The sequence below is a fragment of the Chanos chanos genome, chromosome 2 (genome assembly GCF_902362185.1).
Source record: "Chanos chanos chromosome 2, fChaCha1.1, whole genome shotgun sequence".
NCBI classification, from domain to species: Eukaryota; Metazoa; Chordata; class Actinopteri; order Gonorynchiformes; family Chanidae; genus Chanos; species Chanos chanos.
In genome coordinates this window covers 50,786,363-50,808,695 of record NC_044496.1, presented here as the reverse complement: position 1 = coordinate 50,808,695, position 22,333 = coordinate 50,786,363, and the positions used below count along the sequence as shown (strand labels likewise).

The window sequence follows — 22,333 nt, the reverse complement described above, 5'->3', positions numbered from 1 at the left end:
TGATGCCGCACACTTCTTGCCGATCGGCATTTCAAACATTTTTTGGGCGAAAATTTTAAGGATATGATATTTAAAATTTAGATTGGTTTGCTAATGGATAAATAGCGATTTCAAAGTCAAAGTGGTCAATCCGAAGTCCCTATTTCATTTGTCCCCCCCTCAGCGTGTAATATGGTATGTTCCAACTTGTGAAGGGGTATAGCTCTCTCACTATACAGTTTGCAGAGTCTTTATCAATTCTTACGTACGTGTGAACAGATTCGCTGTGAATATTGGTCACAAATGTTGGAATCAGTTGAAAAAGGAGGAATAACTCCAGCCGCTAGCAAACAATGAACAGTCACCAAAAATAAATGATCACGGACCGCATGAGTGACGCTACTTTGTTGACGACGCCTGGCTCTGAAATTCCAAGACTGGTGAGGGTGAGGAGAAACGTAGGGAGCACAAGCTGCATTTGACAGGTGCTGTTGCCCGGCTCAGTTCAAATAGGGAGAAATGCCGCCTGTTCAAAGAACTGTTTCAGATCTTCGCTCACGCGCCGAAGGTAAGAGGCTCGCTTGGGTGTTCACTTGCTGCAATTCTGACGACTTCCAATTATTTGTAAATGGCAACTGTTTAAACCACATGTGTCATCAGCGCTCTACTGCTTTACTAACTGTTGCGAGAAGCCGCGGACTAACATGGTTTGTGTCGTACAAGGTCTTGTTGCCTGAAGCTCCATGTGCAATAAATTGTTGATAGACTTGCTAGATGTGGATTCTGGTTGTTACACATAATATTACATTTGCTTGTCGGAACACAGGCTAAATAAAAGCAGTACCGTTATTATAGTGCAGATAGCTAGCGTGTAGATATTTGTCACTTTTACCTGAGGAAAAATATATCTAACGCTTTTAAATAGTAACATTTGTCAACAGAGCGTTTTTGAATTTATAAGTGAGATCTATTTAAAATCTAAGTTCGTAGATCATACTCGTGACGTGATTATTTCTGGCTTGCGACAGGTTTCCAGGAAGAGAAAAGAGTTCAGTAAGACTGCTTCCAAGGTTTATGGTTAAATGGTACCATTATATTATGAAAATGCGACAGTAATCTTCTGATCACTGTCCAAACAGGCCTTATTAGTCAACGAAGAAAGTGCAGAGATTTCTTTAACTTGGTAACAGTATAACTGTCAGATAGGCATCATCACTGGACCCCTCACATGACACTGTAATTACCTGTGCTAGAGTGGGCAGTGGCTGTCATCTCAAAACTAATTAATGTCAGCTAGCTATTAAGTCATTCTTTGTTGTTCATAAACATTATAAACATATCATAAATGTTGATTTAACTCGATTGAAGAAGTCAGTATATGAAACAGTATTTACTACTGGTCTACGTTCTTTTAAACTGCTCATGCTGAAAAATTCAGATTCTTGGTTTCATTTTGAAAAGCGAAAATTGTATGCTTGTGTTTGTGAGAACCCCTTAAGGTCGTTTCCTATACCTCAGTGCCTCAGATCGATTTGTTGAATTGGAAACATGCATCATTTTTGCTACATCCAAGATGAAGTCATTTGAATTACCAAACAGCTGTTCTCTTTCTCCAATCGAGGAACTCCGCAGTTTGCTTATGTCAACATTCATCCATACATAACCGACGTTTGTGAATGGTGTTGTCTCCCTCGTTAATTTACTTTGTTTCATTAACGAGAAGGCTCGTGGCGTGTCATGAGATCATTTGATAGGAGGATGATGCAGCGTTGAAAGTTTAAACATCTGCTCAGGACGACAAGCAGTCGGTTTGATTTGTATCGATCGATCGATCGATCGATACAGTTCTCTCCATTTGCCTGCACCCCAGATGAAATACCATGCTCGAGATGACCGACCTATCCATTCTCCTCTGAACATCCAAATGCTCTGTAAATAAAGTACATTTCCGTTTATGGCACAATCTTTAGAATGAGTTTGTTTTTATTTATGAATCACTGCTCATTGGCCAGTTTTATGAATTATCATAGAGGAAAAATATTAATATTATTTGGTAGAACAGTGATTAATCCCCCAGACTGGTATCGGAATGTTTTTGATAGCCTTGATATAAAGAATTGGATGACTGTAACTTATATCTGAATAATTCATGAAAGCATAGTCTCATAAGAAGAAATGTTGACCGCTGCAGTCAGAAGTTCACAGGTATCAATAATTCATTGGTGTGTGTGCTATCATCCCAGTCCCCATATACGACCCTACTCTACACTCCATCCTAAAGAGCAAACAATTCATTCTCAGCCCGCATAGGAGACTGCAGGCTCAACCCCTGCTGTTTCTGAAAAGTATCCTGTTTGCCTGTGCAAGCACTTTTCAGAACATAAGAATCGATAACCCTCACATGTCGGACAAAACTGTGACCTACCTCGCCCCATTAGAGGGTGCTTTCTTTTTTTTTTTTACATTATTTAGTGCTCGTCTGGCTCTTTTAACCGAATCTCTCGATAAACCCCCCTTGCCTGAGTGTTTATTAATCACTGCAGCACATCGGGCGCACGTTCATCGGAGGAGGACAGGACCCTGGCAGGCTTACAGCCTAATCCAGCCTGTGCTCTGTCCATCACCTTTCCCCTCTCCTCCTCACCCACCCATCTCTTTCCCCGTTACCACGTGCTTTCCTCTCTGCTTAGGAAACATTGGCTCTCTAATGAGACCCAGCCAGGGATTGTTGCCAAAACAGCCTTATCTCGGTAACTCTCAGTGTAGGTGGCGTGGGATTTCGGTCTTTGTGAAGGATATCATCGAGCGCTCGGTGGAAAGTCCACCGAGATGATGACAAGGCTGCGGAGGCAAGAGGAGGAGATTGGGTTTTTATGTGCCACCCAAGCTGTTTCGCAAAATACAAGAAGGTCTCGGAGATTTTTTTTTTTTTTTTATGGTCTGGCCCCCTCAGTATCCGCACTGCAGTCGTGACTCTCTCTTGAGAAAGGCGGTAAAGCTGTTTTACAGCTGAGATTCAACAGTTTAAATCAGCTGTTCTTTTAAGCGTTTAAAAGGGTGGATCAGATGCAGCAAGAAATAACTCATGGATCAAGTAAATATGTAAATGCAAGCAGTGGCCTGTTTGATGCAGGCAGAACTTTTCTTAGAGTCATTGCTCTATTTGCGACGCCTGTCTGGTCTGAGCATGTAGTACTGTACCACCTGGTTTTACAATTTGACCGCACATCCTCAATATCCATATTTGCAAAACATGAATAACTATAACTGTTCCATCCTACATGAGTTAGGCCTTCTTTGCATGCATAATAACACGAACGATCATTCTGATTAAGCTCTTTTTGAACCATTATTCGAACACCGTTTCCTTTCAAACAATCAAATATTGACGAACATTTACTATACTGGCTTAATGCTAAAGATGGCATGTTTAAGGCGTGAAAACTTAAATTGTAATCACGCATACATGTCCATGTTTGAAGAGAGATATTAATCTTGGTTCAGCGCTCTTTAGTCAACAAGTCGGCTGTTGTGTTGAGTCATAGTTTCAGTCCCTCATGCCAAATGTTTTCTTTTTGACTTTTCCTTTTTTTTTTTTTTTTTTTTTTTTTTTTTTGAAACCACCGGATTAAGCTGCATGCTCTGTGGGCGTGGGCTGGGCGTAACAGGTTGTTCCCGCTGGCAGATACGAGGGCAGCCCTCGTGCTTAGTTGATGTCATTGCTGTGCAAAAGCCGAGCTCACTAGTAAATCCCTTGGCCAGGACCGGGAGCGTGTCTCGTCGTCCTGCTGGTTTCCCTGAAGCCTCCCAGGTCTCCACAGGATATCTGCTTTTACACTCCACAGCTCTCAGTATCCACACTGCCCTCCAGCTGATGTCTGCTGTCTCTGTCCTCCTCTCTCACTCTCCCTGTCAGTAAAGCCCGACTGAGTGTAGCATCTTTACAATCAAGTAACCTCTGCACACAGGATTACATGCTCTCTCTCTCTCTCTCTCTCTCTCTCTATTTCTCTCTCTCACACACACCCATCCTCCCTCTCACTTGCTTAATCTCTCTCTCTCTGACACAGACACACCCCATTTAGACTATACATGTGGAAGGGAATCGATTCATTGATTGCTCTTGTAGTCATGATTATTGAGTATGTCTTGTTGTTCTCTTGGTCTGCCCGGACATGCGTGCTATGTGAGGAACTGCAGAGGCTGACATCTAAGTTCCAAAGCCTCTTTTGCAAGTTAATTTTTTGGTTAAAAAAAAAAAATCCAAACATTTATAACCAAGCTGTCTTAGGTCACTTGGTCAGGATCCTGTAACTGACCTCAAATATATCATCCCCATTTCAATCAACTCATCTCGATCCCACAGTCACCGATGATCTTAACCCCAGGGATCCATATTGGCGGTGCGACAACGGCGGGTTTATTTTCAAAAAAGTTGTAATCCTGGGAAGGATTTTTTTGTTTTCCTTAAAATCCTGTTCACTGCGGTGTTTTAGGGAAATGACTGGCTCCAATGATTTCCTAGACCTGACAGCTGGCCGCAGAGCACACACGTGCTCGCAGCCTGTCGATGCCATCGAATCGCAGCCGGACTGCAAGGTCAGGATGAAAGGCGACGGCCGGCACTTGAGCAAAAAGCGACAACATCAGTGGAAAAGAAGCCGAAAACGAATGTTACCCTTGGCCTTGAGGCTTGTGCGACTGTCGACCTTATTGCAGCTGAGCCGCTGTAGCGGTGCGGTGTGTAGACTCCTTGCCTTTAATTGAAGGTGTTTATTTGTCTGACACCTACATCTCATCAGTATGTCGATACTGAGAGAATACATCATCTCTCTTAGCAGTCTCAAGATGTCTATGAGTATTTTAAAAGCTCTTGAAATGTGTATTTGTCTGCAAATGGGCTTTTGGATCCAAGCCTAAAAGATATATTTATTTCTCTAGCTCTTCCTCTCTCCAGCAGCCTGTAAGAGCGAGGCCATTTGATGCAGCAGGTTATGTTGTAGTTTCGTGGCAGACAATTTGTCTGTCGCAGACGGCCCCTTTTGACATTCAGATGTGTGAAGACTGAGACATCAGATCTGACAGCCAGAACCTGACAACAAGTTGCCAGGTGTAGACCTTAAAATAATATTTGAAAGAGAGCTCACTCGCACGTACAAGTCAGTATTGGCATGAAGAAAAAATCATAATAATGATAAGAGGAGGAGGAAGAGGAATGATGATATCTAAAACACAAAACTGCTAAATTTCCCAATTTGCAAAAAAAAAAAAAAAAATAGAACATGATGACAATATGTCCTTTGATGTACATTATAATACTGGGTTTTTTTTTTAAATTATTTTTTTAAATCAAGTGTTTGTTTTTGCGATGTTGCTTAAAATGAACAAGGATGGAAGGAAACACAGATTTTCCTTTTGAAGAGATGACTGAATGAAAAGACAACACAGCGTTCAGGATTATTTGTGAATCAGAGAGCGGCTGTGTCTTGCGGATGCGTTGGTACTGGTCTGTTTCTATTGTCTCTTCTTTATGAAAGAGTTAGGCACGTGCCATATGTTCTCTCCATCATTCATGACCCCCCCACCCCCCCTCAACCCACATCAACACTAACGCAAACACACACACACGTGTGCATGTACACACACACACACGCACACACTCTGTTTATCTATTTATCTCTCTGTGTGCTGATGCCGGAATTAATCCTCTGATGTCTCCACCCACTGCATGTAACTGCCAACCCCAGGCTGCTTAGAATCTCTGTTTAGTCCAGTTTTGTTTCCAGTGGGGGTGGGCATTTGGATCTGAATTCCCTGACGTCGTTGTTGGCGTGGGCCATGGTCAAAGGTTGAATATTTATGTTTTCATCCATGGATCATGTTGTCTCGGGTTAAACAGAATGCATGGTATTGGTAATCGGTAATCACTCTCTGCTGTCGGGCACCTTCACGTGGTCTGTGAAAGAGTTAAACCCCCTCAGAGGGCCTAGGACCTCATGAATACATATTAGATTCTGCCTGTTGAAATATTAATCCACCATAAATGAATCATTCATATCATAGCTTGGTTGTGATAAGCTTTATAGAATCAGGACAAACAGATTTATTGATGGTCATATAGGATACTCCCATCAACTCCCCTGACAGACTTAACAGATCTGAGTAAATTAGATCCTTATGCTCACCGTCCATATCATTGGTCGAACACTGAGAGGCTAAAATCATTCATTATGCTGCCGTTTTTTTTTTTCTTACTTTATCCCAATAAAATGCCACATAAAGACTTGAGGCTAAATGAAGTTTAGCATTCATGCTAGTGCCTTCCATTAAGTTGAGTATTAGACAGACACAAGTTTAAGTGGAGTCGAAGATTTACGCTGGCATTTGATGTTTAACAGAGCTTTTGCCAAGAACATATTTAATTGGAGTTTTGCATTTACGCCGGTGTGTCTGTTATTGAACTGCACTTTAGATGGGTTATATTTGTGTAATCATTGCCCAAGCCGGTCATTTTGAGATCGATGACATTCGCCTTGGAGCTGTTTTTGCCTGTTGATTGGCCAGTCAGGCTTTGACTCCACTATAACCTCAAAGGCTACCTCTTTCGGACGGCACCATCGACTTGCCAACGAGCCTTGTGGCTTCATTACCCCTCATTCTCATTCGATCCCCCAGGCGTGTGCAAAGAGTCACAACACTTACGCTGGTTAAAGCTTTTCAGCCAAGTTGATTATGGTTCCTGTTCCCTTGTGGTTTCATATATCCCTGTTGTCATTTTGATGGTTCAAGTATCAGGTGACTACAATCATAGGTATTGTGGTCATCTACGGGAAAGGCTATTAAATGCAGTCTCCCGGGAATGTTTGCAATGGCTCAATTTGAAGAGCAGAGCATTGAAACCTCTGTCTGATGGAAAGCAGTGATTTCGACGTCTGTGCCTAGAGGACTGGCATCAATATGGACAGGCTTCCTGATGAAACTATCAGAGGCGATATCTTATTATGTTTTTTTTCCCTCCCCTCTTGTGACAATGTGTTTATGGGTAGAGTCAAGATTGGCTCATGTTATTCAGTTGCACAGATCTCTTTTCCAGCCTGTCAGCTCTCTGGTATGACATGATATTTCTTTTAGCCCATTGAGTGATACCGATATCAGGGCTGGGCTTGTATGGTAATGTCTTTTGGTATCACTTCTATTGTTCCTGTCATGCTGCCACCGATTCCATTTAATCTTGCTGGTGTTGACAGCCACGCAGCACCAATCTCCGAACTCGACCCCTCTCTCATGCTGTAGAGAGGCCGGGGCATGACTGCCCTTTTGCGGCTCCTCCCATAAATCACAAAAAAGGGAGGGAACGTTGATATTAACCCAGACTATAACTGTATGTGAAATGCTATATAGAAACACCTGCTAGCAGTGTTGAACGAAATGATTTTTTTTTTTTGTCCGCTTGATGATTCACTGTTCTTTAATTTGCAGATGTCCCAAATTGATTTTTGCAATATATTTACAAAAGTACAGGTAGCACTGCTTGTTTTTGTCCTGGAAGGCAGTATCAGGGGTATTGTTGTTTGCTACCATCCTGAGTCAGAGCACTTGAATAAGAGAGTGTACTCCGTGTTCGCTCTCAGCGAGAGAAAGGGGGAATGTTTATTTGTGCCAGCTAGGCCAACGCAACTCATTCTCTCTCTCTGGTGGGCACCCCTACGGAATCCGTGCCCCCTTGCGCCATTGTTCTGCCTGCTCGTCTGTTGGCTGGCACAAGCAATAATCCTGACATCTGGCCCGGGTCCAAACTCATTACGCCACTTGACGCTATTGATCCCACCTCCTGAGGCTTCCCTTTTGGTATTGCTCTGCTCCTCTCTCTCTCTCTCTCTCTCTCTCTCTCTCTCTCCCTCTCTCTCGCAAGTGCTCTCCCTCTTTTTCCATCTCTCTCCCCTTTGGAGTACCATGAGTTGTGCTCATTCATCCCCCTCCAGTTATATTCAGTGAATCCATAGGCTCAGCTTCCTCAGCTGACCTGGATGTTGAGGACGCAGACAAGTAAGGCTGCAGTTTTGAAACAGGCAGGCAGCTGAGAGCCTGTTTCTGGTTCTGTGTTTATTGGCGTCTGGATAGTTGAGGCGTGACTAGCCTGCGGTTAATGAAATTAGTGCAGAGCGGAAGCAACGAGTCCATGGGGGAATACTAAGAGCAGCTCACGCTGAGAAATGTGTGTCAGCCTCTGAGCCCTTTATCTCCCACTCTGTGTCTGTGGAAGGATGGAAGGATGTGAAATGGATATCCGAAGAGCAGAATTCACTAAAAGCCTCTCTCCGGGTAGGTGGGCAAGGGCAGTTTTTCGATAATGGAAAACTCCCTCCGGACTGTTCGGGGACTTAAACGGCTAGCTGAGCGGGGCAACTACATGTCAGTTAATTTCAAAGTTGATTTCATCGTGAAGGAAAATGTCATATTCTCAGGGTGAATTGAAAGTCTGGCAGACTCACTGTATCTCTTTTTACCTTGTCAAAATGTTCTTGAAACTTTTCTTTTAAGGGAAGCACAGTATGCAATGTGATTGCTTTATCCTGAAATACAGTACTTTCCAGTTATTGTGGCACTGTATCGCAATTTCCTGCATGCTCTACTTCAAAACCTTCTGTCGCTTACAGTGGCCCGCGCACCACCAAGCTTGTACACCGCACATGCTCTGTAGGGCCACTCACCATAGAGAGATGTATGGAGCTCCTGCTGCAGTAATTAATTATGCAAGTTCCTCTCCCTAATGTGTCAGGGAGCAGTGGATTAGATAGACCGGGTGAAGAAAGCTTAGTGATCCAACTGACATTCTTCTAATTGTATAAATCAAATGGGCCCAGCTGTTGATTCCCTTGCCTTTTTAGAGTCTTGGTTCTGTGGCATGTTCCATTCTCAGAGTGGTGGGACTTCTAGGATCCTGGCTTTTTCACTGTGCTCTTTTAAATCCTATTGGCTAAGAACCTATTCCATGTGTTCTGTCCAGCCATAGCGAAGCCAGTTATTTAAGCATCTTATCCCTTAAAAGCCACCATGCTGGTCTGTCGTACAGTAACGGGTAACGGTACACTGATCTTGGAAAGATGCAGACCGGTTCTGATGAACATGTGAATCGACTTGACGTAGGTATGTGGCTGTATTTCCTTTCTTGATCAGTCTCTTGTACTTAGCATGGACTTCGTTTTACCATTTCATGTGTCTACTCCCATTTGAGTGCTAAAAGGACAGCGTGGTCTGATTTTGGATGTGGACCGGTGACGTTTCTCCTAATGCCACTCTGTGCTGGCTGGGGGTCTCTCTGTAGGTTCTGGCAGTCCATAACTATAGCAAGAAATGAATGATTTAAAACAAACATGTTTCACTTCAGCTGATGAAAAACCACTCTGTTACAGTAACAAATGACCACTGAATGATGCAAAGGCACCTCCATTTGCATTTTGTTGTTGAATTTAAACTTGCTTAATGGTGCTCTTAATGGTGATCATCTCAGTGCTGGAGTCCAAGAGATTTGCTGTGGTCTCTCTCTAAGGAGACACTGATATAACATATCAATTTGAAATGCCAGAAATGGAATGTCATTTTAAATTAACTGGCAGTTTGACTACATCAGTGACCAACGCTGTAATCATCATAGTGTCTATTTTTGCAGTGAGCTTTAAATATCAGTAAGATCGTTTCACTCCTCTAGTACAACTCATACACTTATTCAACAGTGTTGACATTTGGACCTGCCGCTGTCTGGTGTCCAATCAAGCAATGAAACCGGCTCCGCCCAAACTTCCCGGTGGATTATCACCGGTATCGTGGCAGATGAAGTTGTTGTGACAGTGTCCCAGCTGGGCCACCTATAAGCCCTGAGCCACGGGAATTTTCCTCCTGTCTCTGAGGGAATCCAATAAGCTTCTCATCCAGCCTTCTCATTGCATAACCAGCCTGGGGAGGCCAAGGCATGGAATGCACCCTAGCCTGTACTAACTCGATGATTATAGCACTGCCAGGGGTCATCTATATTTAGAGAGAGAGAGAGAGAGAGAGAGGGGTGTCAAGCATTAGCTTTTCCTATTTGCAAATACTGAGAAAGGCGCATACAAACAGGAAGTCAAAAAAAAAAAAAGAAAGACAAAAATGTACGTGGCTTTGCATGACATAAATCAGGCCCAGTTGGCGGGCTTGGGGGGGGGGAGGTTGTTGTTGTTGGGTGGGAGTTACCACCACTCTACTTTGTAGTGAGTGGGTGGGAAAGAAGAGAGGGGGCAGATAGTTTTTAGATCTGTGTCAGGCTTTCCTCTTTGGTGACACAGCCAAGAAAAGGGAGGGGAGGAGGTGGGTAAGCCGGAGTATTTCTATAAAGAGCTCCAGTTTCCTTTCGTGACGATGCATTTTGTTGATGTTGTTGTCGCTGTTGTTTTTACATTTCATATCATGTTGTACTTTAATTTTCTGGCCAGATTTATGTCCCGTTTTAGAGAGGCACATCCTTTTGTTCATTTTAATCTCCGTAATTCCATTCATAACTTTGCTTGCTGGTGCGGGCTGTGTCTTCCTTTAGCAAACAGATTTGGAAGATGATCTAGGATGCTTAGTACCAAAAAACTCTGCAACATGAGAGCAACGGAATATGGAATGTGTTATTAGGCCTTTCGACTGTTGGCAAGATGCAGTACATCTCCCAGCTGACACAGATATTGTACTCTTAAGCTATATCAAATGCTAGAATTTATGAGTTAAGCAGGTCCTTTTTTTGGCTTTGACATAGGATCTTGCAACAGCTAATCCCACATGTTACAATCAATCTGATCTTACCAGTGCTGCCCAATCATTACACAAGTTCACGCCCTTGTCCGTCCTCTTCCTCTTAACTGTAAGCTTTCAAATTATCGATGACCTTTTGTTTTCAAGTAACTAATCACTTATTCAGAAATGTGGCTAGTCTCAGGTGAATTTAAGGCGTAAAAATGTCTGATAATTTCAGGAGAACTGTATAGATGAAGACTTTAACACAGGCATGTGCAGTCAATGAGAGGGTGCTATCTGATGCGACTTAGGTGAGAGTTTTCTGACGGGCACTATCACTGCTGTCTTTCCACCTGAGATAGGGGTGTTCAGAGCCTCCAGTCCCCAGGCTGTTTTGCGACCCACTGGAGCACACTTATGCCATTGCAATTCCGGATCGTTCTTTCTCATAGTGTTCCACTTTGTCATGCGGTAGTTTGGCCGTCTCCCCTACTTTTTGTCCCTTCCACCTCACTGCCCGCTGTCCGACTGGGAAGCCCTCTCGCCGGGGAACCCCTCTCATGCCCCCCCCCTCCCCCGCTGTTCACTGGACTAGTCTTTCAATTCAAAATGTTTTTTTAGAAAGCTGGTAATCCCTAAAGCATAATTAAATGGATACTTTTTTTGGACAAGCTTTGGCACTAAAACCTTCCCTCACGACTTCATCAGTCGAGACACACCATTAGACATATTTGGAATTACAGCTCTCCGGGACATCATTAATATTTTGTTTTTCTGTTATTGCTGATGGGTTTTCTGTCATTGCTAATGTCAGTAATCTGGGGATGGAGAGGTTTTAGAGCGAATTTGAATGGTCTTATAAGATGACATCGAGGACCATCACTGAACACGCAGAGTTCCCTTGCACGTTCTTTTTACAGGTGAGACCCGTTTGCCTCGTTTTCCCCAAGCTCTGTACCCTGTTGCGTTAACTGTTCTTCGATGGACAGCCTCAGCTTTAGTCAGCATTAAAGGCTCTTACACCAAGGACAGCGGGGTGTAAGCGGAGATCTGCGACGGCAGACCACAGGGTTTAAAGATTTGATCAGATCAGCCAGCCTGTCAGATGGACTCAGAGCACGGGCCATGTTTCTCTCAACACGCTCCTACTCGCCCATCTGTGCTTGTTTGGATTAGAAACGAGCAAATAATCAACACGTCTCACTACGCCGTAACGATGCTCGTGTACGTATTCCCAATCTGCACCGTTGTGTTTTATCAGCGGTTCTGAGTGGAAGCGTGCGTCGCAGGCCTGTTTTAGTTCCGAACCACTGGTGTCGTTTATGGAGAATGCTCCGGTCCAAAAGCTTGATTAAGTGCCTTTGTAACTCTAGAGATGGCGCCAGTCTTAATGATCTTGCGATCAATCAATGCTGCTCCAAATTTGGAGTCTGGCCGAGGGAGCCGGGGTTTTTTCAGATCAATGCAGGTGGTTTGTCCCAGTCCTATATTAACAGTGATACGTTATTCCTCCATGTAGTTTAAGGCCCTGGATTTCACTTTTAGATGGGACTGTCTGTCCGAAACTTTAGAGGTCAAGGAGACAACTGTAGGGTTCCCCATCCGGGATCAGGTGATGACAACATCCAATTATGACTTTAATTGCTTTAGACATTGACTACCACATTCACAGGTCTGAAGAGGGTGGTTCAATATGTAACTTGTTATTTGAACTATTCAAAATATTGTAGTGCTAGAGAGAGCCCTTTTTTTTTTTTGGCCTCTCTGCGGTCTGGCTCCAGACTGATCATCTGTAGGGATAGTCTCTTCATTTGCACTGCATGTTGGTTTGCTCCTACCTTCTGCAACAAGTCATTGTCTCTGCCTCTCAACTGTTTGGCTGTAATCTCTGAAAAAGTGTGTGTGTGTGTGTGTGTGTGTGTGTGTGTGTGTGTGTGTGTGTGTGTATATGTGTGTGGTGTTACAAAAACAAGCAGCTCAAATTGCAAAGATTGATGGAATACATTCAGAGTTTTTTTTTCTCCTTTAAGCCTTTGACCTTAAACTAAAACTCAAATCCGGAAATTACAGATTATTAACCTTTATTACCTGCATAGTTTTTTTTTTCTCCTAAAGGTTAACAAAGCCTTTTCCTTATTTAGGGCACCATATGAATACAAAGTCCATTTTACTGTCGAACTCTTTGGCGAAGATAAATTTTAATGAGTCATGTGAAATTGTGGATAAGATTTGTTGTTTTATAATGCTTTGCAAATGACCACCAGTAAGTCTCTCTGTAGAAGGATGCCAATAAGAACAACTGAACTCTGTCTTCAATTGCTCTCAGCTGCCTGGCACGTGCTCATCACATCTCATCCCTCAGTGTTTGAAAACAAGCTTGTAAATTAAATTAGGGGCTAATTATCCCTCATTTGAAAGCACCGATCTAAACTTTAAGACTCAGTGTCATGTGCTTTTACTTAAGTTATCTAACACGTCGAGTCTGAGGGCCTCTGCCTCAGTTTTCCAACCGTAAAATGACCGGCAACATGGCTGTGGTTGGGTGAGATTAAATGAGGTTGAGAAAGGCAGTGAGAGTCTGGCTGTTATATGTCAGCATGTGACATTTCGGCCTGGCTCTTGTTACTGATGGGGTTGTCACCTCCACTGGCCTGGTTACGGATGCAGGAACTACAGTATTGAGAAGAAGTCTGTTCATTCTCTGCCTACCGTTGAATCAGTCGGGCCACATTATTTATTGATCCTTCCATCTATTATTTAGCCGCCGTTATCCTGCAAAAGATCTATTGTCTTCTTAGAGAGATGGCCTTTCACTGAAACACACAGGTTGCTCACCTACGATGAAGTCAAACTGTGTCTGAGCCTAGTTTGTCACACTGGCCTCAGACACAGTCACACCCCAGATCGACTCCTCTTTGTAGCCTATCTGATATAAAGATGAGTTTGTGTATCAGTGCGGTTTACATGCCATTCCCAGCAGAGGTTGCCGGGTCCTGCCAGGAAATGACACACTTTAAATGTAATGAGACTCCACGAAGGGAAGTGAATCCTACAAACCCTGCGTGCCGGAGCGTAAGCCTTTCAAGCAGCTATTAGATTTAGGTGAAAAGTGAGCATTTCTTAATATCCCGCATATCATTCTCATCAGAGATCATAATAATATCTGTTGATATTTCCTTCCATTTATAATTTGTCCATCCTCCATGAGCTTAGAAATGAACTTTTTTTTTTTTTTTTTTTTTTTTACCTGGGTTTTGTTTACTTTGGATTTGATTTATTTTCCATACTGTCTGTTTCAGCACAGTGAAAAGCTTAAGGAGAAAAAGTTGCGCCCATCACAATATTTACAGAACTTAACGTTCGTATGCACTAAACTCCTGTATCAAGAGCGGACGAATGTGATCCTCTTGGTTTAAGGAGCATGCAGGACTTCTCTTTAGCTTAAGTTGGGCCAAAATTAGCTGAAGTCTGAAGTATTAGCTCAAGCCTGTTTAAAGTGTAGCCTATAATAGCAGGAGCCGGTATTATCTGAGCCGTGTTGTGGAGGTGTATGGAGTGATCCTCCCTCTGGGACTGGTTGTCTGCAGGGATTCTGTTTGCCACCATAATCCCTCTGTCCCGGTGACCTTCCACTTTCTCCCGTAGTTCTGACAGCGATGTTGACTTACTGGAGAAGTTATGAAGCGTTTTGAGAGGAGAGCCTGTTTTGGGATTAACTTTTATAGACCTGAAGGGTTGTTCCGGCATGTTTGTTTTTCCAAGTAGGCCTTCGTGATGCAAGTACGCTATTCAGATAATGTACAATAGGAAACGTGATATCATTAAGGCCATTGTGAGGGACACAAAGCACGTAGTCAAAGTACGTCTGATAAAGACCTTCATCTCAGGGACTTTTTTTTTTTCCTTTGCTTCTGAAAGACATCTGAGTTTGTGTCAAAACAATACCTAATTAGGATGTGGTTACACTCAGTAACGAGAACCTAACTTCATACATTACACTGTATGTGCACAAATGATTACTTACTGTACAATTTACAAATAACTACAGTGTAAGGTAAAAGACATTTTTTGAAACGATGCAGTGGTTTATATGACCGGATCATAAATGATCCTGCGTATATCTTTTTATGTCTTTCCATTCTCATTCTTTATTTTACTCAGACTGTAAAACTGTCGTTTTTGTCTTTCCGTTCAGGTTACGAGAAGACAGAGGACACCTCAGAGAAGACCTCTTTAGCTGACCAAGAGGATGCTCGACTAATATTCATCAATCAGCCACAATTCACCAAGTTTTGCACCAATCGCGTTAGGTGAGTCTAAACACAGTTACATGTGGGAGTCATTTTGAGATTTCATCTGCTTGTCTGGTTGCATTGTGTGTCAACTCAAAAGTGTGAAATAGCCTCTAGGACAGTCATTCTGTGTCTTCACCACCAAACACCATCTGAAGATGAATATACAGTCGCAGTGCAGATCCCCCTCCACCTGGCCTGTTACACACAGAGAAAAACAGAGAGAGAGAGAGAGAGAGAGAGACATAGAAAGGGGTGGGGGAGGTGGGATGGGGGGATGGGGGTGGGGGTTGGGGGTGTTAGGCGGGGGTGGGGTGTGAAAAGAGAAGAAGCAAGACGTTCTATGACAACCGAGTTGCCGCTTGACACAGCAGAGGAATTGCTGCTGAGATGGCAGCTAAGTTCAAGCCACTGCAGAACATCAATGTGTCCAAGTCAAATATTGGCTTATAGTGATGAATGACAAGGAGAGGGGAGGACCTAGCCTTTGACAGCAGAAAGCACCAGAGCCTCGCACCTCATCCATAGGACTGCATCACTGCCCCCTTCAGAGGGTGTCCAGTTATGCTCAAATAAATGACACACTATCCTGAATGCAGCAGTCAAGTGCAGTTGATTGAGCGCGTTTATTTTAGGGTACTGATGATTAGAGGCAGCGGTGGTGCATAGGGGTGATTTGGGTGCATTGAGATGTGTTGCTTAGTACTATAAAATCAAAATGTAGTCAAGAGGGAATAAAACACTCCCTTGTGACCTTAATTTGATTGGGTTATCGAAGTCGCAGGTGCAGATGTTTGGATTATCAGAGTGTTAATGATGTGTAGTCAGCCTTTTGAGCTCTGGTGTCAGCACACACCCCGCGTACCTTAGATCTGTTTTCATTTTCGCTTTGACTAAACCGTGCACCCTGGGAGTGCTCTGCTTGATCAGTGGTATTGTCTGAACTCTCACTTTTAGGTTTTCTCACAGCACCAATGTCAAAAATTTAGAGAAAAGAGATGATGAGATTTGCTTGAGAACAATAGACATCCGTACATAAGAACAAGGCATCTAGAGATCAGGAAGTTCCAAAGTTCCTTAGAATGTAGACGTAGATTTGGGAGGTGAATACTGATTTCAGTGAAATGGAATGTTCTTTTTGGGTTCTTTGTGAAGCTCAGTTTGTTCCTCTGTGACATCACTGTCCTCTACTCTGCTCTGGTCCCTTTGGCCCACTTTGGTAGCGGTGCTTGCTGTGTTGTGCCACATTGTTAGCTGGGATGTTGCTCATGGTGGTTTTAAGCTGGCCAGTGTGGTTTTTTTTGTTTTTGTTTTTTTTGCCCTCGTTAGAGATGAAGAAACTGAATTAAAAGGTTGGGTCTGGGTAGGCGTCCCGTGTCAGGGGATGTCAGCGTTAGCATTCCTGCTGCATGAGAGGCCGGGGAGGACTGCGAGTTTATTTATTTATTTATTTATTTATTTATTTATTTTTCTGTTGTTTGTTTTCTTATTGCAAGATCTGTCGTCAAAATAGATGGAGTTACACAGAACGAGCTGACCTATGCTCTGTCATCTCATTTATTTATTTATTTATTTATTTATTTTTTCTCGCTTTAGGCGATGTGCTAGTTTAGAGACATCATACGAAAGCCGTCAGCCAAGCTGCTTAGGTTTCAGATCCTTTTAAATGATCCACAGTGAATAAAATAAAGAAGTAAACTGATGTTTATTTTTAAGAGGGTTTGGAAGCAGAATGAAAAACAAGTAGAAGTGAAACCGTCTAATCATTTTCATGTTCAAATAGTGCACATGTTGACCGTTTTAATAAGCAAGATCAACCTGAACTACATGCTTGTCATTTTTTAATGTCAACATGCACTATGTAAATATGAAAATTTGTCTCCTTCGCAGGGTTGCTTGCGCTTGTAAAATATATATCCATGGTGATACCGTGCTTTTATAGCTGTAATTTAAAGAATGAGGCTGTTATTGGTTGTGTATGGCAACCCCATCCTCTGATTGCATGCTGTGTTCTGTGTGGTCAGCTGCAGATGTCAGAACAGATCATGTTGAACTTGTAATGTGACGAGGGGAGGTGGTGAGCCATTCAGGACCTGTACCTTTTAATAAAATCACTGACCAGACAAGCCAAGCTGGTCTTCCCTTTATGAGGTTTCAGCCAGACCTGCTGTAGATAAGGACATGTCTGTGCCCCCCACCCCCCACCCCAAAATACACAGCAAACTTTTACACGGGGATGGAGAAAGAATAAGAAAGAAGATGCAGTGTATGTGTGTGAATATAAATGTATGTGTGTGAAAAACAGTCCAAAAGCCTAATCCAGCCGCAACCTTTTTGGTCTTAAATAATTTAAAGCTTGTAAGTAAACAAAGTCGATGTATATTGATCAGTAACGAGGACAGTCGCGGCCACTGGCCTTTAAATGGAAATGGAGTCAAATGAATTATAACGTTACAAAGTAGTTTTCGGCCACAGCCAAGAGTAAACGCTCTGGAGTAAAGACTCTACAGGGTAGAACAGCTGCTCTCCAAAACAGGGATGGGCGTGGATGAGTAAGGATGCTTTTTGAAACGGCTTTAACATGATCAAAATACACACGCGTAGTCTTTCACGTGTTTTAACCATGTTGCCCTGACATGACATCATTAGTATTAATGTCTCCCTGTGCTATGACATCATCAGTATTAATGTCTCCCAGTGCTATGACATCATCAGTATTAATGTCTCCCAGTGCTATGACATCATCAGTATTAATGCCCCCCCCCCCCACCGTGCTATGATATTGTACTCTGAGATTCAATGCATTATGAAAGCGACGAGAATTCTGATTAAGAGTGTCCTCCTTCGGCCTCTCAGTTTTCACAGGTGGACTGAGGTTGTGACTCCGTTGCAGTGTAGCCAGCTCATCTGGTTACGGTGGCCAGGCCGCCGACAGGAAATGAAAGAAGAGGCGGGTCTGTAATCACCATTAACGGCACTGTGAAAGCTCCTTCCTATCTGGAGGCCCTGCTTGATGAAATTTAATCGTGTGTGGGAAGGAAGGAAAAATCAAGAATGTGCTTTGCAGTTTTAGAGGGAGAGAGAGAGAGAGAGAGAGTGTGTGTTTATGAGAGAGAGACAGAGAGAGAGAGAGAGAGAAAGTAATCGTGTATGAGAGAGAGAGAGACAGAGAGAGAGAGAGAATGTGTATGTGTATGAGAGAGGGAGAGAGGGAAAAAGAAAGAGGGAGAGTGTGAGTGTGTGTATGAGAGAAAGCGAAAAAGGGAGAGAGTGAGTGAGTGAGCGAGTGAGAAAGCAAAAGAAAGCGACAGAGAGCTGTAGCAATACTGGAACAGCATGTAAAACAGCCTAAGCGTTTTGTTCAGAGGCAGAACATTACGGGGAAAAACACTAAGGCAAGGCAGGTCCCGTCACAACTCTCTGTCTCTGTCGTCCTGCTAATTTGTCTGGTATTGTAGCCCGGTGTGGGGTGAATGGTGCGTTACTGTCTGATAGCGATCTGTGTGATAGGCAGTATCAGTGAGCCACAGAGACAATGAATGAAGCACTATTGCCTTTCACTGTCTGTGTGCCAGCCTCTGCACTGCTGAGTGTTTCTGTCCTCTCTTACACTCACTCTCCCCCCCCCCCCCCCCCCCTCCATCTCACTGTGTGCCTGTGTGCCTTATGAAGCATGCATTTTTACCACAATGAGTATTATCTTCTCTTGTGTTTAATGATATTACTACCAGTTATGACAATACCACAGAGAAACATGTGTGTCTGGAACAATATACAGATTAATGACTCTGTGCTGCGCATAAATACGAATGCAGTGGTAATCGGCGCATTGCCGTAGTACACAGAGCGTAGGGCTGTTGTTAAGATAAGTGCTGTATTTTTAGGGCTTAGCTCTATGCGAACGGCGACTTTGGTATTTACCACTTAAACCCTGCTCATGATAGCTGTGATTGAGATAATGCTGTCTGATGCTTGGATGGGTTTTCTCGCTCAGGTAGTGAGTGTGAACAAACAGGCCTGTTGGTTGGGGGAGTGGCTGTAGATCGGAACATATATCTCATTCCAAAGTAGTGTGGTTGCGTGCTTCCTAATGTATCTGTAAATCAGAGTGAGAGACCCAGGCCTGGAAGCAATGCCAGCTTGCTGCCATAGCTCACGTCTGCCCCAGGCACTTTACGACCCCCTTGCCAGTACTCCCGCACCCCCCTAATTATGGTTTATGGTCATTTACTCCACTCTTCTCCCATACATCACTCACTGTTTGTTTCAGTACCTGTGTGCCATGCTATGCACACGCACGCACGCACACACACACACACACACACACACACACACCAACAGCCACTAACACGGCAGGAGATGGTGAGCTCGGGAGAAAGGGTTGATGTATGGTAGTGGTGGTGGTTTTTGCTGGCCATTTTCTTGATTGTGCACAGAGGATCCTTAGCTGTGTGGATCCAAAGAGGATTTTATGGCAGATGGAAGAATATCGTCTGGCTTGGGGGACTGTTCATTGATAACATCGTTAACATTCAGAAGACAGCGGTCCTGCAAGTTCATTTGTTAATCAATAACTTATCCCTTTTCTTTCCTCCGTACTCTCTCTCCATCTCACTCTCACTCTCTCTCTCTCTCTCTCTCTCTCTCTCTCACTCTCTCTCTCTCTCTCTCTCTCTCGTTATTCATGCTTCTATTTTTTTTTGTCTGTTGCCCTCCAGCACTGCAAAGTACAATGTGCTCACGTTCCTGCCGAGATTCCTCTATTCTCAGTTCAGGAGAGCCGCCAACTCCTTCTTTCTCTTCATCGCTCTGCTGCAGGTAAGTCTCCACTCTCATTGCCTTGAGACGCACTACCAGGGGAAGATAAAACTAATGCAGCTGTGTCTAATTCACATGCTTCTAACGCAAAACCAAGAAGCACTCATAACGGCACACAAATGGAAATAGTGCCACATTTTTGGCATAGCAGCTGAAGACTTTATGTCCCCTGCATATTTGAAAAAAAAGAAAAAGTTTGCTGACGTTATCATTATTGGTTTGACTGGTTTGGTGACTTTTACTGCCAGACTCAGCGGTGCGTGAGAACCTAGTCTTTCCTTTTTGGAGAAGAAAATAGCAAACCAAGTCCATGACTTTTGTTATGGCAACTGGTGTCAATGAGTTTTTCAATGTGTATAATATTCTACTCATCTAAAAAGTCAAGCCATCCCCCCCCGCAAACTTGCCTTTGTCCTTTTGATGTTATGCCATTAGTATAAATCTACATGAACATAACACCATTGTCACAAGCTTTTTTTTTTTTTTTTTTTAACATTTTAAGTCTTTCTGGGACAACACTTAGACCTGAAATGTATGAAGTTGTATTGAACAGAGTCGTTACTGGATTCAGGTGGTAAAAGATTCAGGTAGCGTTCAGGTTTTGCTGAATAAACACGTGCCTAATGAGAGCTTTGACTGCGTGCTGGTCTGAGCCAGTGACCTTGCAGAACAGGCTTTTGAAGCGCAGGTGGTCTGAAGCTTCATTCCCCAGCTGTCAATGCATTGACCTTGAGTAAACAGCCACCACTATGCTGATGAGAAAACGGGAGGAAGGAGAGAAAATTTGCAAGGAACAGGTTTAGTGTGGTGCCCAGATCCACGCGGTATGAGGAATTAAGGAAGATAATGGAAGCACCGCGTAGCCACAAGGGATTTTATTCCTTTTACTCCTGCCGCATATCATATCCGTGACACACGCGGCGCTGCCGGCTCAGCTCTCGACTGGTGTTAACAGTTTGTTTGCCACACCTGGGTGGGTTATAGTCAACAGAGGTTTACAAACTTACAAATTAAGCAAGACAAGGTGCTAATATTGTTTTTGCAAAAATTTGAAGGTGCGTAAGCACACAAGATGGATACCGTTGAATTGGCGTAATGTTTAACTTTTTCCACGCGAGTGTTGACTAGTTTGATGACTTAGATGAAGTGCAACACTGTCACCGATGAAGGAATATTTGAATAAGTCACAAGATAAACAGAGGATTTGTTACATGTGTGTAGAATATTAAGGCGTGAGTTTAATTTTCCGAAGGTATACTCATTACCGACTGTCAATATGCGGTCAGGTTGCATCAGGTCCACGTCACTGTTCTTGGATATATTCTCCACCGTTGCCGTAAAAGCAGCGTAATCCTAACCAATGCCAAGTGCACCTGTGAGTGGACTTCGGCACACATGACCCCTCCTGCTGTCAGTGTTATTGTTATGGACCCCCCAAGGGGTCACTCCTCTGACCTCTTCTTGACAAATGGCACATGACATTACTCAAGGAGAACCAAGGGGGGGGGCGGGGGTGACACCCTTGGCTACGTCCAGAGTGCCTCATAATTCCCTGGGGGAGACAGGAGAAGAGCACAAGGGACAGCCATATTTCTGGAGATCATCCATACAAGCTTGATTTATTAGTGGTTAGAGCTATCTTTGTTTTTGCCCTTGGTTTTTAAATGGAAATAAAAACATTTTTCCTTAGAGCTCGTTTTTCTTCTCTCTCTCTTCTTTTTTTTTCTAGCAAATTCCAGATGTTTCTCCCACTGGCAGATGGACCACTCTGGTGCCCTTGCTCTTCATCCTGGTTGTTGCAGCGGTGAAGGAGATCATTGAAGATTTGGTGAGATTGCAATTTTTGCCGTCTAAACCAAAAAAATGTCTCACGAAATCTCACATCTCACATTGGTTGGTCCTAAACTTTAGATCTTTATACAGCTGATTATTCTTGGTAATAGTAGAAAATGCACGTATGAGTCCATTTCATAAACAATTTAAAACCAACATAATGTACAGCTGTGAAAGTAAATACATAATTCTGGAGCAAGCTGAAATAACTACTTCAGCTTTAGGTACATCAGTAAGCTTCTGAGTTTGCAGCAAAATTCACTTTAGCCTTTGTCAGCCTTCGGTTCTTTCATGTGCTGTTGTTTGTGAACTGTTTCATTAATGAAAGCCAATGAGATGAAAAGCACGTTAAGCGCGTATGTGTTTATAGAACGTTGTGCCATCTGGAGACAATTCCCTATTGTCGATGCAGATTAAAGACTGTATTCACAATGTTTAGCCGCTGATGGACACCGTACCGTTTTCTGCCTCTCTATCGAGAGGTATTGTCTGGTTATGGGTAAAGTTTGAAGAGTGTCCAGTTACAGCATGTGTTTCACATGCTGCACCTGAAGTTTATATCAGGGACATTATCAACCAAGGACATTCAGTGAGGTCGCTTCTGACAAGCCTTTTTTTTTTTTTTTTTCTTTTCTTTTTTTTTTTTTTGGACCGCG

General features: G+C 43.2%; 1 protein-coding gene across 1 annotated transcript in view; it reads left to right on the top strand.

Annotated features, from left to right (window-relative positions):
- Positions 1 to 4,479: 4,479 nt before the first annotated feature.
- atp8a1 (ATPase phospholipid transporting 8A1) overlaps positions 4,480 to 22,333 on the top strand; it is an 86,325-nt gene continuing 68,471 nt past the window's right edge. Inside the window, exons 1-4 of the mRNA XM_030765507.1 lie at positions 4,480 to 4,714; positions 14,930 to 15,044; positions 19,745 to 19,844; positions 21,574 to 21,672. Of these exons, the coding sequence (XP_030621367.1) occupies positions 4,480 to 4,714; positions 14,930 to 15,044; positions 19,745 to 19,844; positions 21,574 to 21,672 (549 nt within the window). The remainder of the gene's footprint in view (positions 4,715 to 14,929; positions 15,045 to 19,744; positions 19,845 to 21,573; positions 21,673 to 22,333) is intronic.